Genomic DNA, 26,790 nt, shown 5'->3' with positions numbered 1-26,790 from the left:
GTAAAGGCCTACTGTAGCTTTGATTGGCTATGGTGCACCAGTCTGCGTAGAGTCTGGTCCTGTACGAGACGGATGTTTTATTTAGTGCAGGGTCTATTAATTGTCCAAACGCATGGCTGCTTTCACAAACGCCTTATACATCATTGCTAAATATTCCCAAAACGAGCATATCTCAGCGGTCGCTTGTCAGAATCTTTTTTTAAATTATTATTATTATTATTCTTTTTTTAAAGGTGTCATTCTTCCTTGAATGACAGATTTTAATAAGATTTAATGTTGCTAAAATGCTGTCAGTTCCATTTTAACTTATGGACAGGGAGTATAGTCCAGAATATGTGAGCGGATCAGAGCGATCCCAATATGATTGGAGCGTGGCGCAAGATTCCCAAAAGCTGAGCGTCGGCCTTCTCACCCGCTCCAATTTTGCCCCAGTAGCGCTCACTTCACGTGCTCAGGCCATGCCCAGCCCAGCATGCATTTTTAGTCTACTTCTGTGCTGCTGTAGATAGCTGTCATTATAGCAAATTATTAATAAACCAAAAATCTGATCTCTTAAACGTTTCGTTCAATTTGTTCTGTTATCTGTATACAATAGGCCATCATTGATTTTGATCCCAATAGGCCTGGAATATTCCCACGTTCAAGGAGCTCTCCGTTTTGATTGGATTATTTTGCCTAAAAACCATTAGGCCTACCTATAGACAAATAAAAATAACTCGCATCTCTACCTGGCAAGAGTAGCCAAAGGGGTGTTTAGCATCCCCAGTGGCTTTGCCGGTGTAGCGAGGATATTCTGCGCTGCTGGCCTGCTCTCCAGGCACCATTGCATGAACCTGAAGCCACAGACTGGACAAACTCTGTCACGTCTGCTCGCGCTCCCCCTCTCTTGCGCTCGAGGTCGCCAGGCTGCTAATCATTACGCACACCTCCTGTCACCATCATTACGCGTATCAGCGCTTCATCGGACTCAACTGGACTCCATCATGTTATTAATTACCTGCCCTTTATCTGTCACTTCCTCCGTTTCTTTCCGGAGTCTGTCCTTAAACTTGTTTCTAAAAATGAATTCAAAGACACTAATAAGTAATATTTATTTTAATTTTGTATTAAATTCTAAGTAAGTCACAGCCTATGTGTGCAATTTGTAGACTATAATGATTTAATACAACTATGTTTTTAAATTCTGAGCGCTTTGTCCCTACCAGCCTATTGTGTCGCACTCGCAAATACGTGCGTTTCTTTGTAGGTTATAGCCTTGAAATAATTTAAATAATATAGCCAAAATAATTCATCTTCATTCCTTCTTAGGCTGCCTGTCTGGCTCCTGACCTATTTAGAGTGTTTATATGCTGTTTAATATGACATGTAGCCTATTTGAAATGATGAGTGCTTCTTACATTCACCTTTTCGTGTTTATTCAAATACTTTTCATTCAAATCCATATATTTTGGTTTCGATACTTCATAACCAAATGGTAGGTCCAGGTAGTCACATAAATAGATTAGTTAAATTGTGATTATTTAAATAAAAAAATAATGTTGCGAATTTGGACCGGCAGTTTCTTTTCCTGTGAGTATGGAGCGGTTGGAAAGGACATGAGCGGGATTTCCAACTGCTCAACTCCGCTCACATGCTCTGGTAATTAATATGGGATGTTGCGGCCCCGTTTGCCTGTGGGTAAAACAACCCATGGTTACCTTGATTACCCCATTAGCTCATAACAAAAATTTGACATTTTTCAAACAACATTTTCTTATTGTCTGCTTGTTTAAGTCCATTACAAAACTACATTAAAGAAAAGTACAACATGTCTAAAGATTTCTTGGTAGCAGGCAATGTTGAAAAGTATTCTCACTACTTAGAAAAAAATAATATTGTAGGGCTTCCCTCATGCCTCTTTTCATGTACATTAGCCACTTGAGGGTTAGCTAGCTACCAACCAGAACATTATTAAGATAGCCAAGACCAACAACCCAAACAAACCAACTATAATGCTACAAGTAGTGAGTGCAGTTACAGACCTTACTTCACAAGTTAAATGTCTTACCTGTGATTAAATGTTTATACACACATAGCTGTGTGTAGCCTACTTGGACAAAGGGTCCCCACAATTTCGCACTCTTACACACTGAATAGCCTGAAGCCACAGTGCGCTTCTCGCATGCTCCATTTCCCCACATGGGAGCATTGCGAACCGTAGGTCGGGATTTTTGATCAGGTTACATATACAGTGCCTTCGGAAAGTATTCAGACCACTTTACTTTTTCCACATTTTGTTACGTTACAGCCTTATTCTAAAATGTATTCAATTGTTAATTTTCCTCAATCAATCATCCATAATGACAAAGCAAAACGTTTTTAGAAATGATTGCTAATTTGGTTCAAGTCCGGGCTCTGGCTGGGCCACTCAAGGACATTCGGAGACTTGTCCCGAAGCCACTCCTGTGTTGTCTCGGCTGTGTGCTTAGGATCGTTGTCCTGTTGGAACCGTCGCCTCCAGTGTGAGGTCCTGAGCGTTCTGGAAGAGGTTTTCATCAAGGATCTCTCTGTACTTTGCTCCGTTCATCTTTGCCTCGATTCTGACTTGTCTCCCAGTCCCTGCCGCTTAAAAACATCCCCACAGCATGATGCTGCAACCACCATGCTTCACTGTAGGGATAGTGCCAGGTTTCCTCCAGATATGATGCTTGACATTCAAGCCAAAGAATTTGTTGGTTTCGTAAGACCAGAGAATCTTGTTTCTCATGGTCTGAGAGTCTTTAGGTGCCTTTTGGCAAACTCCAAGCAGGCTGTCATGGGCCTTTTACTGACTAGTGGCTTCCGTCTGGCCACTCAACCATAAAGGCCTGATTGGTGGAGTGCTGTAGAGATGGTTGTCCTTCTGGAAGGTTCTCCCATCTCCACAGAGGAACTCTAGAGCGCTGTCAGAGTGACTATCGGGTTCTTGGTCACCTCCCTGACCAAGGCCCTTCTCTACCGATTGCTCAGTTTGGCTCAAGGAAGAGTCTTAGTTGTTCCTAACTTATTCAATATAAGAATGATGGAGGCCACTGTGTTCTTGAGGACCTTCAATGCTGCAGACATTTTTTGGTACCCTTCCCCAGTCTGTGCCTCAACACAATCCTGTCTCGAAGCTCTACGGACAATTCCTTAAACCTTATGGCTTGGTTTTTGCTCTGACATGCACTGTCAACTGTGGGACCTTATATAGACAGGTGTGTGCGCCTTTACAAATCATGTCCAATCAATTGAATTTACCACAGGTGGACACCAAGTTGTAGAAACATCTCAAGGATAATCAATGGAAACTGGATGCACCTGAGCTCAATTTCGAGTCTCATAGCAAAGGGTGTGAATACTTATGTAAATAAGGTATTACAGTTTTTTTTATACATTTGCAAACATTTCTAAAAACTTGTTCTTCGCTTTGTCATTATGGTGTATTGTGTGTAGATTTGATGAATTCATTTGATTTGATCCATTTTATAATAAGGCTGTAACGTAACAAAATGTGGAAAAAGTCTGAATGCTTTCCGAAGGCACTCAACAACACAGCAGCTTTTCGGCATGTTTTGTTATTTCTGTGTAATAAAATAATTGACATAGTTGGCTCTTTTACAATGGGGGTCAATGGTAAAGAATAATTTTTCCCCCCCAATTTGTGCGCGTGGTTGAGGGGAATTCCTTCATATGACATGAATACCGACTCAGAGTATTGAAATGGACAGCCTCATCTATAACCATTTCTGTCGGTGTGCCTTCTCTCACAGTCTATCAAAGTGGTTCAGTACAACATCAACACAGAGGAACTCTACTCCAACCTCAAGGAGTTCATCCACACGCTCTACTTCAGGTAAGGAGCTTTTGACATAGCTAGTAGTGTGTGTAATGACTGACACATCAGTGGCAATAACATTAAAGCAACCATGGGAGTCAGCCATTTTGGAGATGCACCCCAGGCCATAATAACATTGATGATTGAATGTCTGTCTATTACCTTTCTGTCCTGCCCAGGCATCTGCTGGTGAACCCCCGTGACAGGAGAGTGCTGATCATCGAGTCCATCCTCTGTCCCTCCCACTTCAGAGAAACCCTCACCAAGGTCTTCTTCAAACAGTTTGAGGTACTGAGACCAGCTGGACCAATGATCTATGTCTCTGGGTGCATTTACACATGCAGCCCAATTCTGATCTCTTTTTTTTCTTCCACTAATTGTTATTTTGACCAATTTAGATCAGCTCTGAAAAATATCAAATGTGAAATGGTCTAATGTGATTGGTCAAAACCAATTATTGGAAAAAATATCAGAAATGGACTGCCTTTGTAAACTCAGCCTCTTATGTGTAGAACCACTTTACCTGGTACAAAAATGCTATCCCCTTCTCCTAACCCAAACTAGATGGGTGTAAGCTAAATGGTGAATGTAATGCTCCCCTAAGCCAATAGGGAGGCTAGATGGAGCCATCTCCATAGTGCTCACACCTGATAGTATTTGGAACACAAAGGGGCATGGATTTTATATTTTCAGATCAGGCAATGGATGTTTAGGAGGATGCTTCTGTTTTCCAGGTGCCCTCAGTGCTGTTTGCTCCCAGTCACCTCATGTCCATCATGTCTCTGGGCATCAACTCAGGCCTGGTGATGGACTGTGGCTACACTGAGACACTGGTGCTGCCTGTGTATGAGTGCATCCCCATCCTGTCAGCCTGGGAAGCCCTGCCTTTGGGTGGCAAGGCCATTCATAAGTAAGTAGTGTGCATGTGTTTGAGATGGTGTAAAGATGTTGCCGTGTGTGCTACTTTGCTTGTGTCACGTACTGAACTTCAGGGAAACAACCTTTTGTTCACCTCTTGAGAGCTGTGTGTTTCAAGCCCCAGTTTCTTGACTACTGTGACAGAATCAAGTGTATCAAGGTGTGTGCTTTCAGGGGTACTTGCCCCCCTTTGTTCTAAGTGCCTGTATGTGTTCTAACCCTCAGGGAGTTGGATGGGCTCCTGGTGGAACAGTGTACAGTAGACTCAGACTCCAGTACTGGACAGAGTCTACCTACAGTCATTGGTAAGACCCCGACATCAGAAACCTACTTGTCAAAAACATAAGTAACTTACCGTACAACTCAAGCAGTGCTTTGTCATTGTATAAACTGTCTCAGCCGTCCCATGGATCCTCTTGTTTTCTTGCTGTGGCTATATCATGCATTGTGAATAGCTGTTGTTGGCAGTCTTGTTAATTTATTTTCCTAATTAGCTTCATAATGATGCTGGTGTTCCATTGTTATATGTAGAGGAAGGAAGGAATTTATAATTGCTCTCTCTGGGTGAATCAATCATGCAACATTTTGTATTCAGAAGTCGTTGCTTTTGCCTGATGTGAAAGAAAGGAAGGACCTGCTCCGTCTCTTTTTAATTCTATATTTAATATATATATATAATATATATTGAAGCAAAGCAGATACTGGTTTGTATGTAACATCACGGAGAAGAAAAAATACTTTCTAAATAATGGGCCATTTAGTTATATATATATATATACACACACACACACACACACACACACACACACACACACACACACACACACACACACACACACACACACACACACACACACACACACACACACACACACACACACACACACACACACACACACACACACACACACACACACACACACACACACACACACACACACACACACACACACACACACATGGCCTATTTGAATTATTTTTCTCCCTGTGTACTGTATCCTGGAAGTACTGTTCTTTTCTGATCCGAGAGTGAATTCCTATGAAGAGCAGCAGTAGCTCACTAGCTAGCTGATGCAGGGCTAGGCAGGCCTGATGGCATAAATAATTTCAACAGGCATAACATAGACCACCTCTCTCTCTGCACTACTGAACCACACCACTACAGTACCACGGCACAACTGAATGCACTATTACAGTCAAATGACTGATGTAGCCTATGTAATTAATGGCATGAGACTGTTGTGAATGCAAACACTAAACTGTAGCAAACGTATCCAAGGCAAGCAACAAAAAGAAGTATGTATTAAAATTGGGACAAGTAGACTGCTCTGAACTTATCAAGAGTTGACAATCTACTTCACTTTTTCCATACTTCCTCAACCAATGAGTGCACCTCTGGTGTCCTCTCCTTGTCTCGGACACACACCATTTGACTACAATGAGACACAATCATTTAGTACAGTAATAGAACCATTGACGTGAAAGGAAGGGCTCTATGTGAGGGAGGATAAGTGGGTCATTGGTAAATAGGTCTCACTTTTCATCCTGTATTTTGTTCCCAGGCTCCATCCCAGAGGAAGTTGTGGAAGATATCAAGGGTATGTTCAAAAGAGACTGAAACCACTTGTTTTTATTGCCTTTATTACAGACAATGCTGGGATTCCAGTTTAGCAGCTAAAGTTTTTTTTTTTTTTTTTTTTTTTTTTTTATCTTTATTTTAACAGGGAAAACAGACTGAGACCTGGATCTCTTTTACGGCTGTGCCCTGTGTAAACATGTTGACATGTACAGTTTTAGACACACAGACAAGAACATTTCAAAACATACACAATTCAACAGAAACAATCACAGACAACATCATATTGATCCTCCATAAACATTTTAAAATGGGCAAGGGACACCAGAGTGTCTAACTTAAGTTGGATCTGCAGTTTGTTCCATAAATACGGTGCAAAGGAACTGAAGGCAGTCCTACCCAACTCTGTGGAGACCGCAGGAGTCTCTAATGTAATCCACATCTGTGATCTGGTTTTAAAATTAGTACATCTTGTGGAAATTAATGATGATATATATGGAGGTAGTTTTAAAAGAAGTGCTTTATAAATAAACAAGAGAGCATGTTGCTCTCGCCTCACAGATAGAGAGACCCAACCCACATGTTGATATAGGATACAGTGATGAGTTCTGTAACTATCACCCGTGATAAACCTGAGTGCACAATGGTAAATAGCATCCAGTGGTTTTAATGTGTTTGCCGATGCATGCATATAGATAATATCACCATAATCTAAAACGGACATAAAAGTAGCCTGCACAATTTTTTTCCTATTTACAGAGGACAGACAAGCCCTGTTTCTGTAAAGGAATCCTATCTTGAATTTGAGCTTTTTTCCCAATTCAGTAACATGTTTTTTAAAAGAAAGCCTATCATCTAACCATACCCCTAAGTATTTATATGCAGAGACCTTATTGATTTGAGTACCATCCAAGCTAGTGATTACAAACGTGTTTCTAACTGAGAGTTTAGACCTAGAAAAAAACATGACATTTGTTTTCTTAGCGTTTAAAACAAGTTTAAGCTGTAAAAGAGACCCCTGTAGTATTCTAAAATCAGACTCCAACTGCATTAAAGCTTGGTCCGCTGTTGGAGCAATAGAGTACATCACTGTGTCATCTGCATATAAATGGAATTTACAATATCTGACATCATCACCAATGTTGTTTATATAAAGTGAGAACAATAGTGGGCCAATTATTGAACCCTGAGGGACCCCTTTAAGTAACTGTAAGGGGTCAGACTTGACCCCATCGACCATGAAGGCTTGAGTTCTATCTTTAAGATAGTCGTAAAACCATCGGCAGGCATCAGTGCCCAGTCCTATAGATGACAGCTTATTTAAAAGGGTAGCATGGTCTACAGTGTCAAAAGCTTTTGACAAATCTACAAACAACGCAGCACAGTGCTTTCTATCGTCTAAGGCATTTGCAATATCATTTACAACAAGCATAGTGGCCGATGTGGTACTGTGTTTAGATCTAAAACCAGATTGATTGGTACTAAGAATACTGTTAGCAGAAAGAAAAGATTGTAAATTGTAAATTGATTTAGCTACAAAAGGTGGCTAAAGCTAATTCATTTTTAAAAACATATCTTCGCCCCATTCATGTATGTTGGCGGTAGCATACTCTCATAGACCCTCTTGTTTGTGTTGTTTCTTGTCCAGTCAGGACCTGTTTTGTCAGTGACCTAAAGAGAGGCCTGAAGATCCAGGAGGCCAAGTTTAACCTAGAGGGCACGGCTGAGGTCAGTGACCTTTAACCCCCAACTGGGCAGTCAGTCATTTCTATATTTGCATTGTCTGGTATATTCAAGCAGTAGCTATTGCTGTGTTCTTCCAGGAAATGCCATTCGTTAAAGTTAGTTTGGTGAGTATTATAGTTCAGTGCATTTGAGACCCTTGCATCCATGTTCTTCCACCTTATAGCGACCAACACCACCCCCTGATGTTGATTACCCATTGGATGGGGAGAAGATTCTGCAAATCAAGGGAACAATCAGGTAGCTGTTTTTTATATATATATCTTCTCAGCTGAAATGTGATACAATTACAAAACACAGCAAAGGGGTCGTGTTTTCTGATGTAATCTCTGTCTATTTCATTCATGTGTGTAGGGTGCCGTCTTTCGGATGGGACGTTAAACGGGTGTCCTGACTCTGAGGTCATTAAAGATCCCATGGCACTTATCGTAAGAGTAGGGGTGTTAACCCCGGTGTCCTGGCTAAATTCCCAATCTGGCCCTCAAACCATCATGGTCACCTAATAATCCCCAGTTTACAATTGGCTCATTCATCCCCCTCCTCTCCCCTGTAACTATTCCCCAGGTCGTTGCTGCAAATGAGAACGTGTTCTCAGTCAACTTACCTGGTAAAATAACGGTAAAATAAATAAAAAATAAAATGTCCAGAACATTTCAAACCTGGATATTTGGTTCTGTGTCTCCTCTTTAATATCTGGGTCACCTTCTTCTATTATTGAATCTGGGTTGTCTCTGCAAGGTTTTCATCATTCATCATGTCTGTCTGTATGCTCTTCTCAGGGGTGGCTAATGAACCTACAATTGCCCCTTGGGGCCACAAAAAACATTTATTAAATTGAATTGAAATCAAGGCTGTCTTTTTGCAAACTTATTGCAGGGACTCTTGATGTGTTGGTTCTGTATTGTAGGGACTCTTGATGTGTTGGTTCTGTATTGTAGGGACTCTTGATGTGTTGGTTCTGTATTGTAGGGACTCTGAGTGACGTGTGGGTTGTTGTGTTTTGAAGGGACTCGGTGATGGAGATGCTGTTTGAGCAGGACAATGAGGAGAAGAGTGTGGCCACTCTAGTGCTTGACACTCTGGTCAAGGTAACATTAGTTTTCATAATTGAAAAATACCATGTATTAATCTGGGGTTTCTTTCTGCTCAAACCGCAAGAGATGAGATGCTGCCAAAATGGGTACGGAATTCATGTTACTTCGTCAGTAATTACTGGACGATGTTTTGTTCGCAACGACCTTTCATCAGACATCTGCGTCTTCTAATTAAAATCGTCAGCTATTTCATAATTCCTTCTTTTTCCATTTTGTAATGACGAACGCATTTCACCGACACGTACGAGGAGAGACTTTAACCCTGTTACCATAGCAACAGTCCCAGCCTCCCGGGACTCTCCAGTTCACTGAGGTGAAATCGTCTCGGTTCCTTCTCGATTTGCCTGAAGACACGATGTTAAATTGCATAGAATTCTACTTTGGGCAGAAATTAGCATTTGTATCAGGAAAGTTTCCTCTCACGACCTCTACAAGCCAGAATGCTGAATAAAATTATACTTTACTGGTTGTCCATGTAGTTGGTCCTTTTGCAGGTAGGAATGTGAAACAAAATATCCACAGAGTAGTACTATCAACCCGACCTTCAGTATGCTGGTCTGTATATCGTTTGTATTTCTGTTTTTATTTTCAATACTGATGTAATTCGAACGTGACAAACATGTGCGCAATATGGTTGAGCCTAACGGAACGGCAAACACTTCCAGCTGATTGCAAAAAAAAAGTGCTTTGGTTGACTACATTCGGTATTGTGCATCATGTGCAATGCGTCAGCATATTGAATATACAAGTGACAGAACCTACCGGTGCCGTAGAAAGTCGGATAAACAATTTCCTGTGGATACCCCATCTCCACCTCCTACCGCCAAAATGACCAACAGCATATACAGCTGGTAAAGTAAGTGTAAATATTATTTTATTCAACATTCTGCCTTGTAGACGTTATTGCATATTTTTTTCAGACTGATATCCATGGGAACAGTCTGATGTTTAGGCAACTTCTCAACGAGTCGGATCAGACCAATGACAGACCATTCATCTTAATAGGCAGAGCAGCTTCCATTACTCTTCTTGCATGCTTTGTGCTTGTGCTGCACTCTGTAAGCACTGTACCATAAGCACTCATTGTGGACAAGTGTGACAGGCAGTGTAGTAAGCTTGTAAACAGTCCACTTCTCTACAGTGTAGGGTCGGTCAATGAGATTTCTCTCCTGAGAGACCAGCACTGTGGACGAACAGGTTTCGTCCCACCCAGTCCTTAAGGAGTTTTTTCTTGCCCCTGTCGCCTCTGCTTGGCACTGGTTGCTGTGAACCACTTAACAAGTACAACTGATTTAGTAAATGAAACAAATCTGAATGACTGATTGATACATTTCTTCTGATCACATGTTTTTTTTTTGGTCTTATTAAATCCTTATTTCTGTCCCATAGACAGTCTTAAGCAGCTTACTGTTAAACTTGTGAAAAGTACATTTGATAAAATACGAAAGATTGATACATACTGATGTGTTTCTATCTGATGAACCCCCTCAGTGTCCCATTGACACTCGTAAGGCGCTATCTGAAAACCTGGTCATTATCGGGGGCACGGCCATGCTGCCTGGCTTCCTGCACCGGCTCCTTGCTGAGATACGCCTCCTGGTGGACAAACCCAAGTATCGCGACGTCCTGGCCACCAAGAGCTTCAGGCTGCACAGTCCTCCAGCCAAACCCAACTGCACCGCATGGCTCGGAGGTGAGAGACAGAGTAGTTGATAACCAACCTTGTCCTTGGATGCTGTATGGATCAGTTGGGGGTTGTAAACCAGCTTTGAATAACCCTGGCTCCTGCTTTCCTCTCCCTGTGTAGGAGCGATCTTTGGAGCACTGCAAGACATCCTGGGTAGTCGTTCTGTGTCGCGCGACTACTACAACCAGACAGGCCGTATCCCCGACTGGTGCTGTCTCAGCTCCCCGCTGCCAGAATCAGTCTATGATGCAGGGAAGACCCCCCCACCACTCATGAAGAGAGCCTTCTCCACAGAGAAATAAACCACCAGACCAGACACTATTGTCTACCCCTGGTCTGCGTCTGCAGTGCCACCCTAAACCAAAAATAGTGCACTATATAAGGAAAGTGGTGCCATTTTAGTGGCACCACTAAAACTCACCCCAGACGTAAAGTGAACATATCAGACGTTATGGGTGTGTCTCAATAGTCTATTGTGGTTTCCTCTACTCATGCCCTTCCCCTCATCTGTAAGGCGAGGGAGCCACTTTAGACTAGAGATGCACCCAGCATCTCAACCCCCAGGTGGCTGTGGATTGTGGGGGGTTTAGTTTTATCAGTCTATGTGCCTGTTCTTGTTCTGTAAGACTCCTGCCACACTGTGTTCCAGATTCTGCTCACTCTATTGCTAACTAGATGTTTTGTCTAAGGATTGCACTGGTACAGTAGTCAGCATTTGAATTGAGAGTACTGTGCTGGGGTCAGGGAGAGCAAGTTCTGGGTCCAGTTCATTGTGCACAAGGTGGTCTTAAACAGAGTTGTGGCCATGTGTTGACTATCCCCTTGAGGCAGAAATGTGGATTTGACTCGGTTTTCCAGCTGAACTGAGGATTGTCATGTTAAAACACTCTTGAGCTGTATATAGAAACTATCAGTAAGAAAATGTACTGCAGTTCAACCAGATAAATTGTAGTTCAACCGATTTAAATTTCAGTTTAGTTTTGAAATTTGGCTCTGTCAAGTTTCTCTTTATGTAGTCCTTGTGAATGCTACCCCCAGGCATTCCTTTTCAGCTAAATGTAGTGTTTATTTTTTATTTGCCATGTAAAACATTGTAATATCAGTTTCAATCTCCCCAGAGCTCTTATCCTGTAATGCATCAACTCAAACAGCGCTAAATAAACATTCCTGCTGTTGCATGTTGTCGTTCCTGTCTTGTCTGTTTATGTTGCTCTGCCCTGTCTCTCGTGAGACTTATTTCTCACTCTCCAGAGCCTTTAAGTGATGTTTCACACAGATATGCCCACTACTAGAAAGCATACTATAGAGTACACTGGCTGAATAATGTTCACTCCATGAAACAGCAGTCAGGAGGATTATTTGAAGATGGTTTATGGGTATTTCCCAGCACTGTCACTTTCAAAGTAATGAACACCAGGCCAAAGTAATCACCAGTTGTATCATGCTTATAAGAAATAACAGGCTGAGCAGCGCACGCAGATCTCTGAACTACCTGGGCTGAAGTAGTCTCTTTTCCGACAGTCACTGGCTACTCTGGTATGGAGTGCCATGAGTCTGACACATGAAATAAAGAAAAGATGCCCGCACACTAATGAATGTTTTATTGTTTTATTGTGCAACATTTTGGGTTGTAACGTGAGCTTTGAGAAGTGTGCTATTTCATTTAATTTTTTTAAACCAGTACCTGCAAATCATTTAATGTGTGTACACTATGTTTAAAACATGAATTATCATCCATTTCTGTCATGAATAAAAGATGGCAGTCAGAACTGGAATACATGAAATGTGGCTGTATTTGATTCAAGGTCTTCTATCCTCCTGGGTCCATATCAACTTACACATATCAACACACACATTCCCCAATCCCACAATGACTTGGAATCATACAGCTGAGATCACCATATGCCTGTATCCTTTAAACCCTGAATGAACCTCTATGATCTGGCCTGGTCCTAGTCTAGTGGATTATGGATCCAATATGGACATTGGTAGGTAATTCTGGCTGGCCGGGCAGGTAGGTTTTGAGTACAACATGTATCGCCCACAAGGAGGCGCCATAGGGAAACCAAAGTGTGCCTCAGAGGTCACAAATCATAAACTTTTTAGGCGGTTGTTACTGTGTGTCTGTCTGGGAACTGGTGTGGCGTCATTACCCAAAATGCAGCTGGGCCCAGAGACTGGGAAATCTGATATAGCTCAGAGTCCAATCCCCAGTTTGACTTAATCTCTGCCTGTACACGCACACACAAAAAACACCCACTGTCCCTGTCTCCCTCACTTTCTTTAGGCTTCCCCGGAGCTATCTCTGTTGGGGTCTCAGCATGACATCACTGAGCCAGACCACACAACAGTCACACTACTGTTCTCTTCCTGAGCCTCTCCATGTTGGGAGAAAGTACTTCTTTGGAAACTCTCTCGGATATGGAGATGGGTATAGAATTGAAGGATAACAGTGTCTAGTCTACCAATCCTGTATCTAGTTTACCAATACTGCATACTAACCAAACGGTACTAACCCCCAGAGTAAGTGATTCAACTCCCGAGAGTAAGTGTTATGTGAGAAGAGTGAGATGGGAAGGAAGGGAGAGAATAATGGAGAGAGAGAGAGCGAGCAAGCGAGATATGAGGGAGGGAAGGATAAAGATGAGGGAAGGATAGAGATACGGAGAGAGGGAAGGATAGAGATAAGGAGAAAGGGAAGGATAGAGATAAGGAGAGAGGGATAAAGATAAGGAGGGAGGGAGGGAGGTATAGAGAAAAGGACGGAGGGAGGGATAGAGAGAGGGAGGTATGGATAGAGGGAAGGCTGGAGGATAGGGAGAAAGAGGGAGGGAATCTTATACGCTGCTTGTCTCTCCTCCAGACACTCACATTCAAAACAAACCTCCCTAATTAACTCGTTGTCAATCACTCTGGTTTTAATAACATAAATTATGATTCCACAGAATCACTACAAGTAACTATTCACCATCATCAGTGTAAGAGTTGTTTTATCAACTAATAACAGGGCTGTGCCATTATCATGAATGTAGATGGAAGGTAATCTCTCCTAAGGTGTGAGTAGCATGGCCTATGAGTTGCACACCCCAAGTCGATGTTTTATATACACTGGCCTGCAGAGTGTTGTCCAGGCAGATAGTGCTTGTGTCTATTGCAGGGTTCTACTCATCTTCATCCACTTTAAAGACTAGCTGCTGCCGCAGGGTCAGAAGCACCAGCTCACTCTAACTTGGGTGGTAAAAACATTTGTTCTGAGCCCACTGGGCGCAGACGTCAGTTTAACATCTAGTTTTGAATTAAATTTGGTTGAGTTGTCAACTAATGTGAATTCAACCACAGAAAAGTCACCATGTCATTGGATTTAGGTTAAAAGTCACCATGTCATTGGATTTAGGTTAAAAGTCACCATGTCATTGGATTTAGGTTAAAAGTCACCATGTCATTGGATTTAGGTTAAAAGTTGGGTAAAAAAAAGCCTTTACGTTGATGACTTTTTTCAAATCCAATCAGTTTCCATGTTGATTCAACGTCATCACATAGATTTTTTGGGTTGAAATGAAAGAAAAACATTGATTCAGACAGTTTTTCCCCAGTGGGAGAAAACTGTATTGGTAGTGGATGTAAGGGGTGCTTTCCTCCCTTATGAAGTGCTTTGAGCACTTGGAAAAGCACCAAATCCAGTTCATTATCATAATGAATTCATTATCTGTTAAGATAAATAATGATGATAATCTTTAGATGCTGAAGGTCATCAATCTGGCTTTAGTGTGAGGGGGGACTGGTATATGGGGACATACTGTATCTCCTCCTGCACAGGTCACAATAATGAACTGTCATGTTCCTTCCCTCATCAAATATCATCCTCTATCACTTTTAGTTGTATTAAACTGCACATAAATTGATTCAGAGTGCATGGTAGTAATAATAAAAAACTAAACAGGAGACAAAATACTAATTTAAAAGTAGGTCTAAAACACATATGTTAAAATGTTAATACAAAATCTCAATTCGTTTTGGTTAACATCAAGGTGGACTGACAACCATTTAGCTGCCTGCACATAACTGGGAAGAGAGAGAGAGAGCGAGAGAGCGCGAATGACATTGTGGGACATTTGAATGCTTTGATAAACACTTTAGTCAAAGTAACCTGATTGAATTTCACTTCACTTATCACTTTTGGATTATGTCCAAGCGCCGCAATATAGTAGGTAGCCGATCCAACAAAAAGTCAGTTCTCCTCTGACAGATCTTCACGGTCGGCGATGGTCATCGGAGGAGCGCTCAATCGGTCCTCATTTCTACAACGCGTGATAATGGTCACATCTCTTCACCGTGACTCACGACTGTCACTGCCGCTCAGTTTTGTGAAATTTAGCCAGGCTATATTTCTTTTAAACAATTTGACTTTAAAAAAAATGACAACTTTTTCCTTCAAAATGCACAGTCTCGGCGTCTCGCAGATGTTGGCCTCACTTCTGTTCCGTTTAAAACCGGCCCAGGTAAAGTATGACTGTTTTTATATATGTCACTATCAAGAGACAACAGGGAACATGTGTTGTGTAAATGGACAAGCAATTTTGTCATCTTGGGATGATGTCATGGTTCTGCTTTACTACTTCATAAATCATCGTTTAATAGCCTACTCCTTGAAAACTGCTACTCAGAAAGAATGATATGCTATCAATCATTCCATGACTTTTAATACAGCAAAACTAGCACATCACATTATTGTAAGGTTCTTTATTGTATGTAATTTGTTCCAAATACTGAGCTCTCTGTAAAGGGTGAAGTTCTGCATAAACACGTCATATTTCTGTATCTCCAATTTATTCTCTGGCTCCAAGATATGACTCCCATTTACCACTGAGAGTCACATTTAGAGCTATTTTCTCTCATACTGTAACTCACTTTTTGTCGTCACAGTAAGTTCACCATTAGGGAGATAGAGTTAATCCTCTCCTATAGCTCATACTGAAGAGCTCCAAGAGAAATCAGGGATAAACCAACTATTCAGGTTCATCATGCAAGCTAGCCTAGTGGTTAGAGCGTTGGACTAGTAACCAAAAGGTTGCAAGATTGAATCCCCGACTGACAAGGTAAAAATCTGTCGTTCTGCCCCTGAACAAGGCAGTTAACCCACTGTCCTAGGCAGCCATTGAAAATAAGAATTTGTTCTTAACTGACTTGCCTCGTTAAATAAATAAACGTTTTTAAAAAAGCACATTCCAGTATAACTACGCATTGAACAGGAACTGAGGTGTCACCACCTGCATGGAGTTCTTTAGGTTTTCTGGGAAATGTAGTTTACATTTACAGGTTTAATAGTTTATACAGGGATGTTGAAGTTGCACCTGGTGTATTCTACTATTCTTACTCTGAATAGTAAGTTGAGACCCTAAATGACTTCAAATCAAAATCAAAGCAAATGTTATTGGTCACATACACATGGTTAACAGATGTTATTGCGAGTGTAGCGAAATGCTTGTGCTTCTAGTTCCGACAGTGCAGCAATATCTAACAAGTAATCGAACAATTCCACAACAACTACCTAATACACACAAATCTAAGTAAAGGGATGGAATAATAGGCTGACCACACCGCTCGCGGGCGTCAACGAGCATCTGCGTTGCCAAGGGTAACATGCTGACCAGACCGGACACGTCGCGTGCGCGAGCGTCACAAAATAAATGTAGAAATCTATGTTATTCAATTATTGCACCCACACTGCTTGCGCGCGCTAACGAGCATCTGCGTTGCCAAGGGCTAAAATAGAAGTCATTCCTATTTCTGACGCAGATCACGCTGAAAGTCCTGCCTCTTCCATCTCCTCATTGGTTTGTAGAAGCAGGTACCCACGTGCCATCTCCTCATTGGTTATACCCACGTGGGTGATTGAAAGACGAACTTTGTTGCCAGTCGTCGTGGTAATACAATGAAAGTTTAGATGCGATCCCCATATAAGTTCAAAGATGAAAAAGCCTGGAAGGAGGAGAGATGACTAGAAACGATTCGGTTGGCCTTTTTATGTGTGGATTAATTGTCGGAGTAGAGGTCATTGTGCATTTCAGGTAAAATAACAACTCCATGTTTATATCCCAGGACAAATTAGCTAGCAACAGAAAGCTAGCTAAATAGGACAAATTAACGTTAGCTAGCAAGTGCAAGCTAACTAGCTAAAGTGCCATACATGTTTAATGCTTTTCGACCTGTCCCCAAATTAATGTCATTGGTTCAGAGTTTGTTTTGATATTTTAACCTGCGTGTCGTGATCGCGTTTGGTGTGGGGAGGCAAAATACATTAATGCACGATAGCGCACGATCGCGCACGCGCGCCGCCGGTTTGGGTTCCGTGGAAAATAGAAGTCATTCCTATTTCTGACGCAGATCGCGCTGCAAGTCCTGCCTCTCCCATCTCCTCATTGGGTTATAGAAGCTGGTACCCTCGTGCCATCTCCTCATTGGTTATACCCACGTGGGTGATTGAAAGACGAACTGTTGCCGGTTGTCATGGTAATACAATGAAAGTTTAGATGCGATCACCATATAAGTTAAACGATGAAAAGGCCTGGTGTCACGATCGTGTGGAGGATTGACGGACCAAAACGCAGCAGTAGGAAAATAAGCCATATTCCTTTTAATGAATACGAAGGCAAAACGAAACAAAAACACTTATACACTAAACAAAACAAGAAAACGATCGTGAAGCTACGAACGAAGTGCACACACAGGCTACAAACGTATAACATAGACAATTACCCACATCACATGAAAGCCTATGGCTACCCTAAATATGGCTCCCAATCAGAGACAACAGAAATCAGCTGTCTCTAATTGGGAACTCATTCAGGCAACCATAGACTCTCCTAGACAACTAAACCAACATAGACAACGCTAGACACATGCACTCAACACAAACCCATACACTACACCCAACACCCCCTTTACCGTATAATCACCCAAAACCAACAAAACACAAACATTCCCCATGTCACACCCTGACCTAACTAAAATAATAAAGAAAACAAAGAATACTAAGGCCAGGGCGTGACACCTGGAAGGAGGAGAGATGACTAGAAACGATTCGGTTGACCGTTTTTATGTGTGAATTAATTGTCGGAGTAGAGGACCTTGTGCATTTCAGGTAAAATAACAACCTAATGTTTATATCCCAGGACAAATTAGCTAGCAACAACAAGCTTGCTAAATAGGACAAATTAGCTAGCAAGTGCAAGCTAACTAGCTAAATTGCCATAAATGTTTAATGCTTTTTGACCTGTCCCCAAATTAATGTCATTGGTTCAGAGTTTGTTTTGATATTTTAACCTGTGTGTCGTGATCGCGTGTGGTGTAGGGGGACAAAATACATTTATGCACAATGGCGCATGCGCGCAGCCAGTTTGGGTTCCGTGTAAGCCATCTGGCACAAAAGACTTATTGTGAGAGATACCAGACCCAGAAGTTCTGACTGAGCGCACATTTGAGCGACCCGTGACAGTACATTTACTTTGTGCTGTTAAAATGTATGCTATAAAATCCAATGATTTCATTGGGGGAGTTCCCCCCTCATAGCAAATACAGTTGAAGTCGGAAGTTTACATACACTTAGGTTGGAGTCATTCAAACTCGTTTTTCAACCACTCCACCAATTTCTTTGTGGTAGGCCGACAAACCTGACTCATTTACACCAGCTCTGTCAGGAGGAATGGGCCAAAATTCACCCAACTTATTGTGGGAAGCTTGTGGAAGGCTACCTGAAACGTTTGACCCAAGTTAAACAATTTAAAGGCAATGCTACCAAATACTAATTGAGTGTATGTAAACTTCTGACCCACTGGGAATGTGATGAAAGAAATAAAAGCTGAAATATATCACTCTACTATTATTCTGACATTTCACATTCTTAAAATAAAGTGGTGATCCTAACTGACCTAAGACAGAGAATTTTTAGTGTGATTAAATGTCAGGAATTGTCAAAAACGGAGTTTAAATGTATTTGGCTAAGGCGTATGTAAACGTCCAACTTCAACTGTAGCTGGCAAAACAATCCAAGCTATTTTCACATGGCCTATGTGCCCATGGAGCTGCTGGCAGTCTTTCAATATACTTTGTATCCCTCATTTACTCAAGTGTTTCCTTTATTTTTGCAGTTGCCTGTAAGTTATATAAAGACTTATGTCTGTGTTAACAACGGAACCTGAGAGTCCCTATAAGAGGATATCATCTGCTGTACACACACACACACATGTACACTCTGCAAGTGTCTTCATGTGTAGGATTATGCTCTTGACAGGGGTAGAAATATGAAATAACTCCTTTGGGTTCTAAGTTGTAACTTTCATCAGACAGTAAAGAATAACAAATCCATATGGATTCCTCTGTATGAAATGTATTAAAATGTAAATGAGTTTACAACAATGGACTTGTGTATCTCATTATTTATATGTATCAGACATGGCATGTGTGAATTACATTTTGAGTTGTTAACACAAAAGTGTCCTTGTCTTGGGAATGTGCTGTGTTCATTGTACTGGGGTCATGATGTGTTGTCTGACTGACTCTTGGAGAGGAAAAAATATCTGATTGTCCTCATGTGGGTTGTTTTGATTTTGTGTGTGTTTGTGTGTGTGTTTGTGTGTGTGTCCTGAGAACTTCCCCTCCATTTCATCAGTTTGTTTTATAGTTAAAATAATGTAGGCCTACTATACTGCCCTACCAAGCAAAAAGGCAGTAACTGCTCATAGCGTGGAACTGAGAAAAATGGCTTTTATTTACCTTGGTTTTTTATTTATTTATTTAACCTTTATTTAACTAGGCAAGTCAGTTAAGAACAAATTATTATTTACAATGACAGCCTACCAAAAGGTCTCTTGCGGGGACGGGGGCTGGGATTAAAAATAAATAAAAAAAATATAGGACAAAACACACATCACTACAAGAGAGACAAAACAGCAATACACAAAGAGAGACAAAAGACAACAAAATAGCAAGGCAGCAACACAACATGACAACAACATGGTAGCAACACAACATGGTAGCAGCATAAAACATGGTACAAACATTATTGTTTCATGGTAACTTTATGCAGTCACTGCTAAAATGACACCCATTTTCTCCAAAACACAATACAATAGAGGCAGGATACTTGTCCACATGATTAAGCATGTATTTAATGTAGCAAAAATTACATTAACTAATTTATTACCAAATGAGCAGTTACTGCCTTTTTGCTTGGTAGGGCAGTATAGGGATTTAATGGCGTTTGTATTATTTGTTATGATTATGTTATAATTATGTTATGATAATAACATAATGGCATGACCAGGGAAAACGTGTAGCCTATAAATAGTGTTCATCGAGTAAAATAACTGCAGGTGTGGCAAGTGATTACAGAATAATTTGTACAGTTATGTGTTTACTTTGCAAGAGGAGCCTTGACAGCCAAAGGTTAGGTTTGGGACACAGTGGCTGAGAACTATTATGTAATGTAATATAAGACTAGGTCTCACGTCACGGATTCCCCATACATTTGAAATGCTTGTACTGTACAACTCACATGGTTTACTGTTCGACACAATGTGATCAACGTGCCACACTCTTGGCATACGGTCACGTTTCTTAGTTTAGTGCCAACTCATCGACCAATGAGAGGCCGCAAAATCTAAGTAGTGGGCGGACTACATAGTCAAAAGAATGTGACGTATCCACAACTCTCCACGCTTGGAACACGACGAGACGCCCACAGACTTCCAAATATGGATATGTGAGGTATTAAACATTGGTATTAGAAGACTATCTTGTGTCCACTCCTGCTTTTCACCGCGGGGAGAACATTGTTGGTCATTCTGAAAATTGTACGGTCTCGAGCAAGACATTGTAACAGCGGGTTCTTGTGGCATTACTCCCTGCATGTGCTCTAGCTGACGGGTGTACCATTAATCTAATCTAGTCCCGTGTACAGCACCGTTTATATTTCTACTTGCGGACACTACACTGTCACACCAGACAGACAGACTGTGGCCGCGGAGACTGGGAACGTTCGATCACAAGGTAGGGTCGGTTGGGCAAGGGCACGAAGTACATTTGTACTGTTTCAATCATGTCTATGCATTGTTCTGTAATGTAATCGTTGCTAGCTAATACGTTTTAGAAAACTGTAGCTTGCTACGTTATTTTCAGACTTACTAGGTGGAATAGTATTCCGTAATAACCAAGTAACGTTAGTTAGCTAGCTAATTTCAATAGCTAGAAATTGGAGTAACGTTAACTAGCTAGTTGGCTGTTATGCTAAAACTGCAGCTAGCTACTGAAATATGATCCTAGCAGCAAGGACAATAACGATATATGAAATATGATCCTAGCACCAAGGACACAGAAACAGCTAGATTCTAGCAGAATAAGAGCAGAAAGAGTATTCTACCCAGCCCAGGTCTGACGTTTTCAGTGTCCTATATGGGGGGGAACGAAATGCTATGATTGGCTGCAAGACTGGTTAATGTTTGCTAGCAAGTTGGCTACTACCGGCTAGATGTCCAAAAGTAGTGCACCACCTAGAACAGAACGAAGGAGTAGTAATAGGCATGTAGTAACCATATCATAATGCTGACATTTATTTTGGTGCATCCCAGGTTTCTTATCCATCTACTAACTACAGTGACAAGACCATTGAAAAGAAACAGAGACAAGATGAGTAGTACCAAAAGGAAAGCAGAGGGGCACACTAGGAACATGGGCAAACTACGAACCATGAAGTCTGGAAGCTCCAGAACAGACTCAGAGAGAGACTCTGGCTTCTCAGGTTTGTCCTTTCACTCTGATGTCTTCACTCCCACCCTTATCATCTTCTTTCTACTACACTTCCATTTATTAATTCCCAACTGTCTTCTCCCACCATATCATTGAAGTTCTCTTTATTTTCTGGTCCCGAAAACACTGAATCAATCTTCTCCTCCTTCCCCCTACAGATGCCAGCACCATAGACCCGACAGATTCTGAGGGCTCATCGCACTCGGTGTCCAAGAGAGAAGTTCAGCGCCCTGGATCAGTGTTGGGGGCACAGTCCTCACAGCTAGCTGTGGTGGGGGGGTCCTACTCCAACATGCCCCCCATGATCATCCAGCAGCCTCAGGTGGTCTTCCTACAACCTGTGGTCTCCCACTGCACCACCTCCAACCCCAAGGAGGCCTCCTCTAAACACCGGCGCCCAAAAAAGTTTCTTCCCATCCTCAGGTCCTACCCCAAGATTGCCCCTCACCCTGGGGACAACTCGAGTTCCTCTGGGAGAGGAAGCTCTTGTTCTTCCTTCTCGGGGTCAGAGAGAGGTGGTTTGTCCTCCAGCCACCGGGAGCGCCATCACAACCACAGAGACAAACAGCAGAAGCAGCAGTCTGGTAGTTCTAGCTCTGGTTCTTCTGGTTCCAGCACCCTCAGTTTCCCTCCTCCAACTAGCTCTCTGTCCCCCTCTCCCCAGCGCAGGCTCGCCCTCTCCTTCACAGACTCCAGTGCCTGTAGCAGCCCTGCTAGACCCTCCCCCACCGTCAGTAGATCAGAGTACACCCCCGCCCCGTCCTTGACCGCAACCCCTTCTCACACCCTCAACTTTGAGCACCCTGAGAAACTCAAGTCCCAGCCTCTCTCCCTCCCAAAACACGCCACCACAACCGACAACGGCGATGGAGATGACCACGACATCAAGCGTAAGCGCTTCTGCAACACGTACAACATCCTGTCCAAGTCTGGCCTGCTGGACATCACCCTAAGAACCAAGGACCTGCTCCGTCAGAACCGCAGGACCCAGGGAGACCTGGACCGGCTCAAGGAGCACACCAACCTCTTCCTGCAGGCCCTGCAGACTGGAGACACCAGCATCTGGAGCAAGCTGCAAACCAGCCTACAGGAAGAAGAGAAAGAGGCCGAAGAGAAAGGGAAGGGCAGTGGGCAGCAGAGCATCTTAAAGGCAGATACAGATTAGACCTGGACTAAGTAAAAGCAGGGTTTCATCTGTTAGATTGGGGAGAGACTGAGTTGAGGTGGGGGAGGCTGGGACTTGGGCTGACTGAGGAAGCTGGACCGGCAGTAATGTGCCCACAATGATCAGACAGTTACTCTGACCTTGTCTCCCTGCACTGCTGCCTGGTTCAGCTACCCTAAACAAGGCCAGGAAAACTCCCTCTACACACTAGCCTGCCTGCTTTACCCTAAACCAGGCCAGGCATACTCCTGGTAAACAATGTAGCCTGCCTGCCTTACCCCCCAAATCAGGCCAGGATGGATGGGAGGCTTCTGTATGATATGAAATCGCTCTATTCCCTATACAGTGCACTACCTTGACTCTATATAGTGCACTACTTTGATCCTATGTATAGTGTATGGGGAATAGGGTGGTGGACGTTGCATTCTCTCTTTTCTGTTGTACCCAGCCTGGCTCGCCTTCTTCCTGTCAAACCGCCTTCCTGCTTCTTAGAAGAAGTCTTGTTGTGCTCTGAGTATCTCTGAGATAAGCCCTAAGGGACTTTTTTTACTGGAAGCTGAAAGTGCCCATCACTTGACACTTATAGCCGTCATCGTGATGAGTAAAATAGGCCTATATTGAAGAAGGCTTGCATGGTATAGTTAGTAAGAGTGCTGAGTGGATACCTGAATTAAACCCAACAAAACCACACGTTTTTTAAGAAAATATATGGTGTTAATTTAGGCTCAAACAAATATGTTTATTGATACGTTTTACAATACCCACTGGGCACACACTGGTTGAATCAACGTTGTTTAAATTACGTGGAACCAATGTGGAATAGACGTTGAATGACGTCTTTGCCCAGTGTGTAGCCACTTATACAGTAGGTTTCCACTGGAGCACGTCTAAGGAGAATGGAAAGCAAGCAGCACAGAATATTTTTTTCCCCTCGTGAATTCATGGACTGAAGATAGGGATTTACATAAAGACTCCTTTAGGACTCTAGTGAGGATACTGTTCATCAAAGCATTTTTTTTTATACAACAAAGACTAATGAAAGTCCCTCAAATGGAAGATGGGCTGAAATCTTTTTGTCATAACATTTTTTGTAAGAGAATTGTCAAGACTTTATCCAAAAGCAGAATTTTATTTAAAACATTTTATTGTATTTGCACTCAAATAATTAGAAGGTAGTTCCAAAGGAATTTCTATGGAGCGTTGCTTCTTTTCTTCAAGGCAGAAATGAAGATTCATTTGAGAACATCGAACCTGCATAGCTTCTTTTTTTGCTAAAGGGATGTTTTTTACTGATAGTTTCAATCGTTGTCCTTTTAGTCGATGTTCATTTAAATATAAATAAAAGTGTGTTTACTGTGCTGAACCAAGCGCTTATAACATATACTTCTCTTCATAAAATTAATGCCTTGAAATAAAAAAAATGGTGTGGGAAGTTACTCCCAAGTAAGACTAGGTTGGCACTACTTATCATAAGGTTAAGTTATTTTTTATCTGTTATTCTTTGTGTTTTGTAATAGATACACCAACATACAGTATCTCTCTCCAATGTTTGGTCATTCATGGCCTTATTTAGACAATTGATTATGTGGTGTCAAGGACAAAAACAAATTAGTTCTCTATACGAAGACAGACTCTCAGACATACCTTAGTGCCACATCTTGACATTTTGTCCTGCAAAGCATCTTTAATGGTTTGTGTGCCTCAGAGTTGTTATAAATACAACGAATGTGATATCATTTGCTCATTTGCTAGATGTCATCTTGTGTAAATACTAGTAATAGGCCTCAGGTCAGCCATTTTAAAATGTGAGCTTCCTGAATTTATCATCTTTAAGAACTGAATAAGATATGTATTTGCTTGTTACCACAGTTTGAATAGGTGAAAAGTGTAAATGTTTGCTATTGTTGATTGGATACATATTTTGAAACTTGACTCAAGTTGGGAGTCTTGTATTTAAATGTTGGCAGCTTTTTTTGTATCATTTTACCCTGCCTCCTTATCGCAAAGACATCAATTAATTGTGATTGTATTTCTCAATGTTTCAGTAGCACATTGGTAATAGCTCGTGATTGATGACAAATGGTCCATAGCCCTAACAGATAATTATGTACCAATGTTTTTCTATTACTATTCTTCTTTAAATGATACAGTACCAGTCAAAAGTTTGGACACACCTACTCATTCAAGGTTTTTTCTTTATTTTACTATTTTCTACATTGTAGAATAATAGTGAAGACATCACAACTATGAAATAACATATTAAATCATGTAGTAACCAAAAAAGTGTTAAACAACAAAAATATGTTATATTTGAGATTCGTTAAAGTAGCCACACTTTGCCTTGATAACAGCTTTACACAGTCTTGGCATTCTCTCAACCAGCTTCACGAGGTAGTCACCTGGAATGAATTTCAATTAACCGGTGTGCCTTGTTAAAAGTTAATTTGTGGAATTTCTTTCCTTCTTAATGTGTTTGAGCCAATCAGTTCTTTTTGTGACATGGTATGTGTGGTATACAGAAGATATTTGGTAAAAGACCAAGTACATATTATGATAAGCAAAGAGAGTTCATTTGAGTTAGCAATCTCAGAAATTGCAGCCTAAATAAATGCTTCACAGAGTTCAAGTAACAGACACATCTCAACATCAACTGTTCAGAGGAGAGCGTGACTCAGGCCTTCATGGTCGAATTGCTGCAAAGAAACCACTACTAAAGGACACCAATAATAATAAGAGACTTGCTTGGGTCAAGAAACACGAGCAATGGACATTAGACCGGTGGAAATCTGTCCTTTGGTCGGGTTGAGTCCAAATTTGAGATTTTGTTTCCTACCGCCGTGCCTTTGTGAGACCCAGAGTAGGTGAACAGATTATTTCTGCATGTGTGGTTTCCACCGTGAAGCATGGAGGAGGAGGTGTGGGGGTGCTTTGCTGGTGACACTTGATTTATTTAGAATTCAAGGCACACTCAACCAGCATGGCTACCACAGAATGTTGCAGCGATATGCCATCCCATCTGGTTTGAGCTTAGTGGGACTATTATTTGATTTTCAACAGGAGAATGACCCAACACACCTCCAGGCTGTGTAATGGCTATTTGACCAAGAAGGAGAGTTATGGAGTGCTGCATCAGATGACCTGGGCTCCACAATCACCCAACCTCAACCCAATTGAGATGTTTTGGGATGAGTTGAACCGCAGTGAAGGAAAAGCAGTCAACAAGTGCTCAGCATATGTGGGAACTCCTTCAAGACTGTTGGAAAAGCATTCCTCATGAAGCTGGTTGAGAGAATGCCAAGAGTGCAAAGCTGTCATCATGGCAAAGGGTGGCTACTTTAAAGAATCTAAAATATATTTTGATTTGTTTAACACTTTTTTGGTTACTACATGATTCCATATGTGTTCTTTCATAGTTTTATGAATGTAGAAAATAGAAAGAAAAACCCTTGAATGAGTAGGTGTGTCCAAACTTTTGACTGGCTCTGTACATTTTCTAAAAGGATGGACATTGAAAACACTCTTTTTGCAGCTAAGCAAATCAGAGCATCCTTTAGTTTGAACGATGATCAGTGAATGCATTATCTGTGTTTGTGTTGCTGAAGATAACATTTTTGTACTTTTTTAAAGATGCATTGCTTGCTTAATAAACTTTATTTCAAGGAACATGATCTCTGTTTTTTTTTAATTTATTTTTATTTCACCTTTATTTAACCAGGTAGGCTAGTTGAGAACAAGTTCTCATTTGCAACTGCGACCTGGCCAAGATAAAGCATAGCAGTGTGAACAGACAACAACACAGAGTTACACATGGAGTAAACAATAAACAAGTCAATAACATGGTAGAAAAAAAGAGAATCTATATACAATGTGTGCAAAAGGCATGAGGAGGTAGGCAATAAATTGAATAATTACAATTTAGCAGATTAACACTGGAATAATAAATCATCAGATGATCATGTGCAAATAGAG

At 41.5% G+C, this 26,790-nt stretch overlaps 2 protein-coding genes across 2 annotated transcripts in view; both read left to right on the top strand.

Annotated features, from left to right (window-relative positions):
* LOC129825365 (actin-related protein 10-like) overlaps positions 1–12,031 on the top strand; it is a 30,817-nt gene extending 18,786 nt beyond the window's left edge. Inside the window, exons 3-12 of the mRNA XM_055885422.1 lie at positions 3,771–3,853; positions 4,015–4,123; positions 4,570–4,745; positions 4,979–5,058; positions 6,316–6,351; positions 7,978–8,057; positions 8,239–8,312; positions 9,079–9,160; positions 10,658–10,859; positions 10,974–12,031. Coding sequence (XP_055741397.1) covers positions 3,771–3,853; positions 4,015–4,123; positions 4,570–4,745; positions 4,979–5,058; positions 6,316–6,351; positions 7,978–8,057; positions 8,239–8,312; positions 9,079–9,160; positions 10,658–10,859; positions 10,974–11,155 — 1,104 coding nt within the window. The 3' untranslated portion in view covers positions 11,156–12,031. The remainder of the gene's footprint in view (positions 1–3,770; positions 3,854–4,014; positions 4,124–4,569; positions 4,746–4,978; positions 5,059–6,315; positions 6,352–7,977; positions 8,058–8,238; positions 8,313–9,078; positions 9,161–10,657; positions 10,860–10,973) is intronic.
* Positions 12,032–15,033: 3,002 nt separating this feature from the next.
* Positions 15,034–26,484, top strand: LOC129825364 (CLOCK-interacting pacemaker-like). The gene is made up of 3 exons (XM_055885421.1): positions 15,034–20,900; positions 21,479–21,648; positions 21,815–26,484. Exons 2-3 carry the CDS (start codon positions 21,537–21,539, stop codon positions 22,819–22,821), a joined length of 1,119 nt encoding a protein of 372 aa, XP_055741396.1. The 5' UTR covers positions 15,034–20,900; positions 21,479–21,536; the 3' UTR covers positions 22,822–26,484.
* The last annotated feature ends 306 nt before the right edge of the window (positions 26,485–26,790 follow it).

Source organism: Salvelinus fontinalis, chromosome 27 (genome assembly GCF_029448725.1).
Source record: "Salvelinus fontinalis isolate EN_2023a chromosome 27, ASM2944872v1, whole genome shotgun sequence".
NCBI classification, from domain to species: Eukaryota; Metazoa; Chordata; class Actinopteri; order Salmoniformes; family Salmonidae; genus Salvelinus; species Salvelinus fontinalis.
Note: the sequence above shows the minus strand (reverse complement) of the source record. Positions and strands in the feature narration are given on the sequence as shown.

Excerpts from the sequence above, each read along its gene's own strand:
- LOC129825364 (XM_055885421.1), top strand. The coding sequence starts at position 21,537 with ATGAGTAGTACCAAAAGGAAAGCAGAGGGGCACACTAGGAACATGGGC. Across the intron at positions 21,649-21,814 it reads GAGAGACTCTGGCTTCTCAG|ATGCCAGCACCATAGACCCG; the intron begins GTTTGTCCTTTC and ends TTCCCCCTACAG.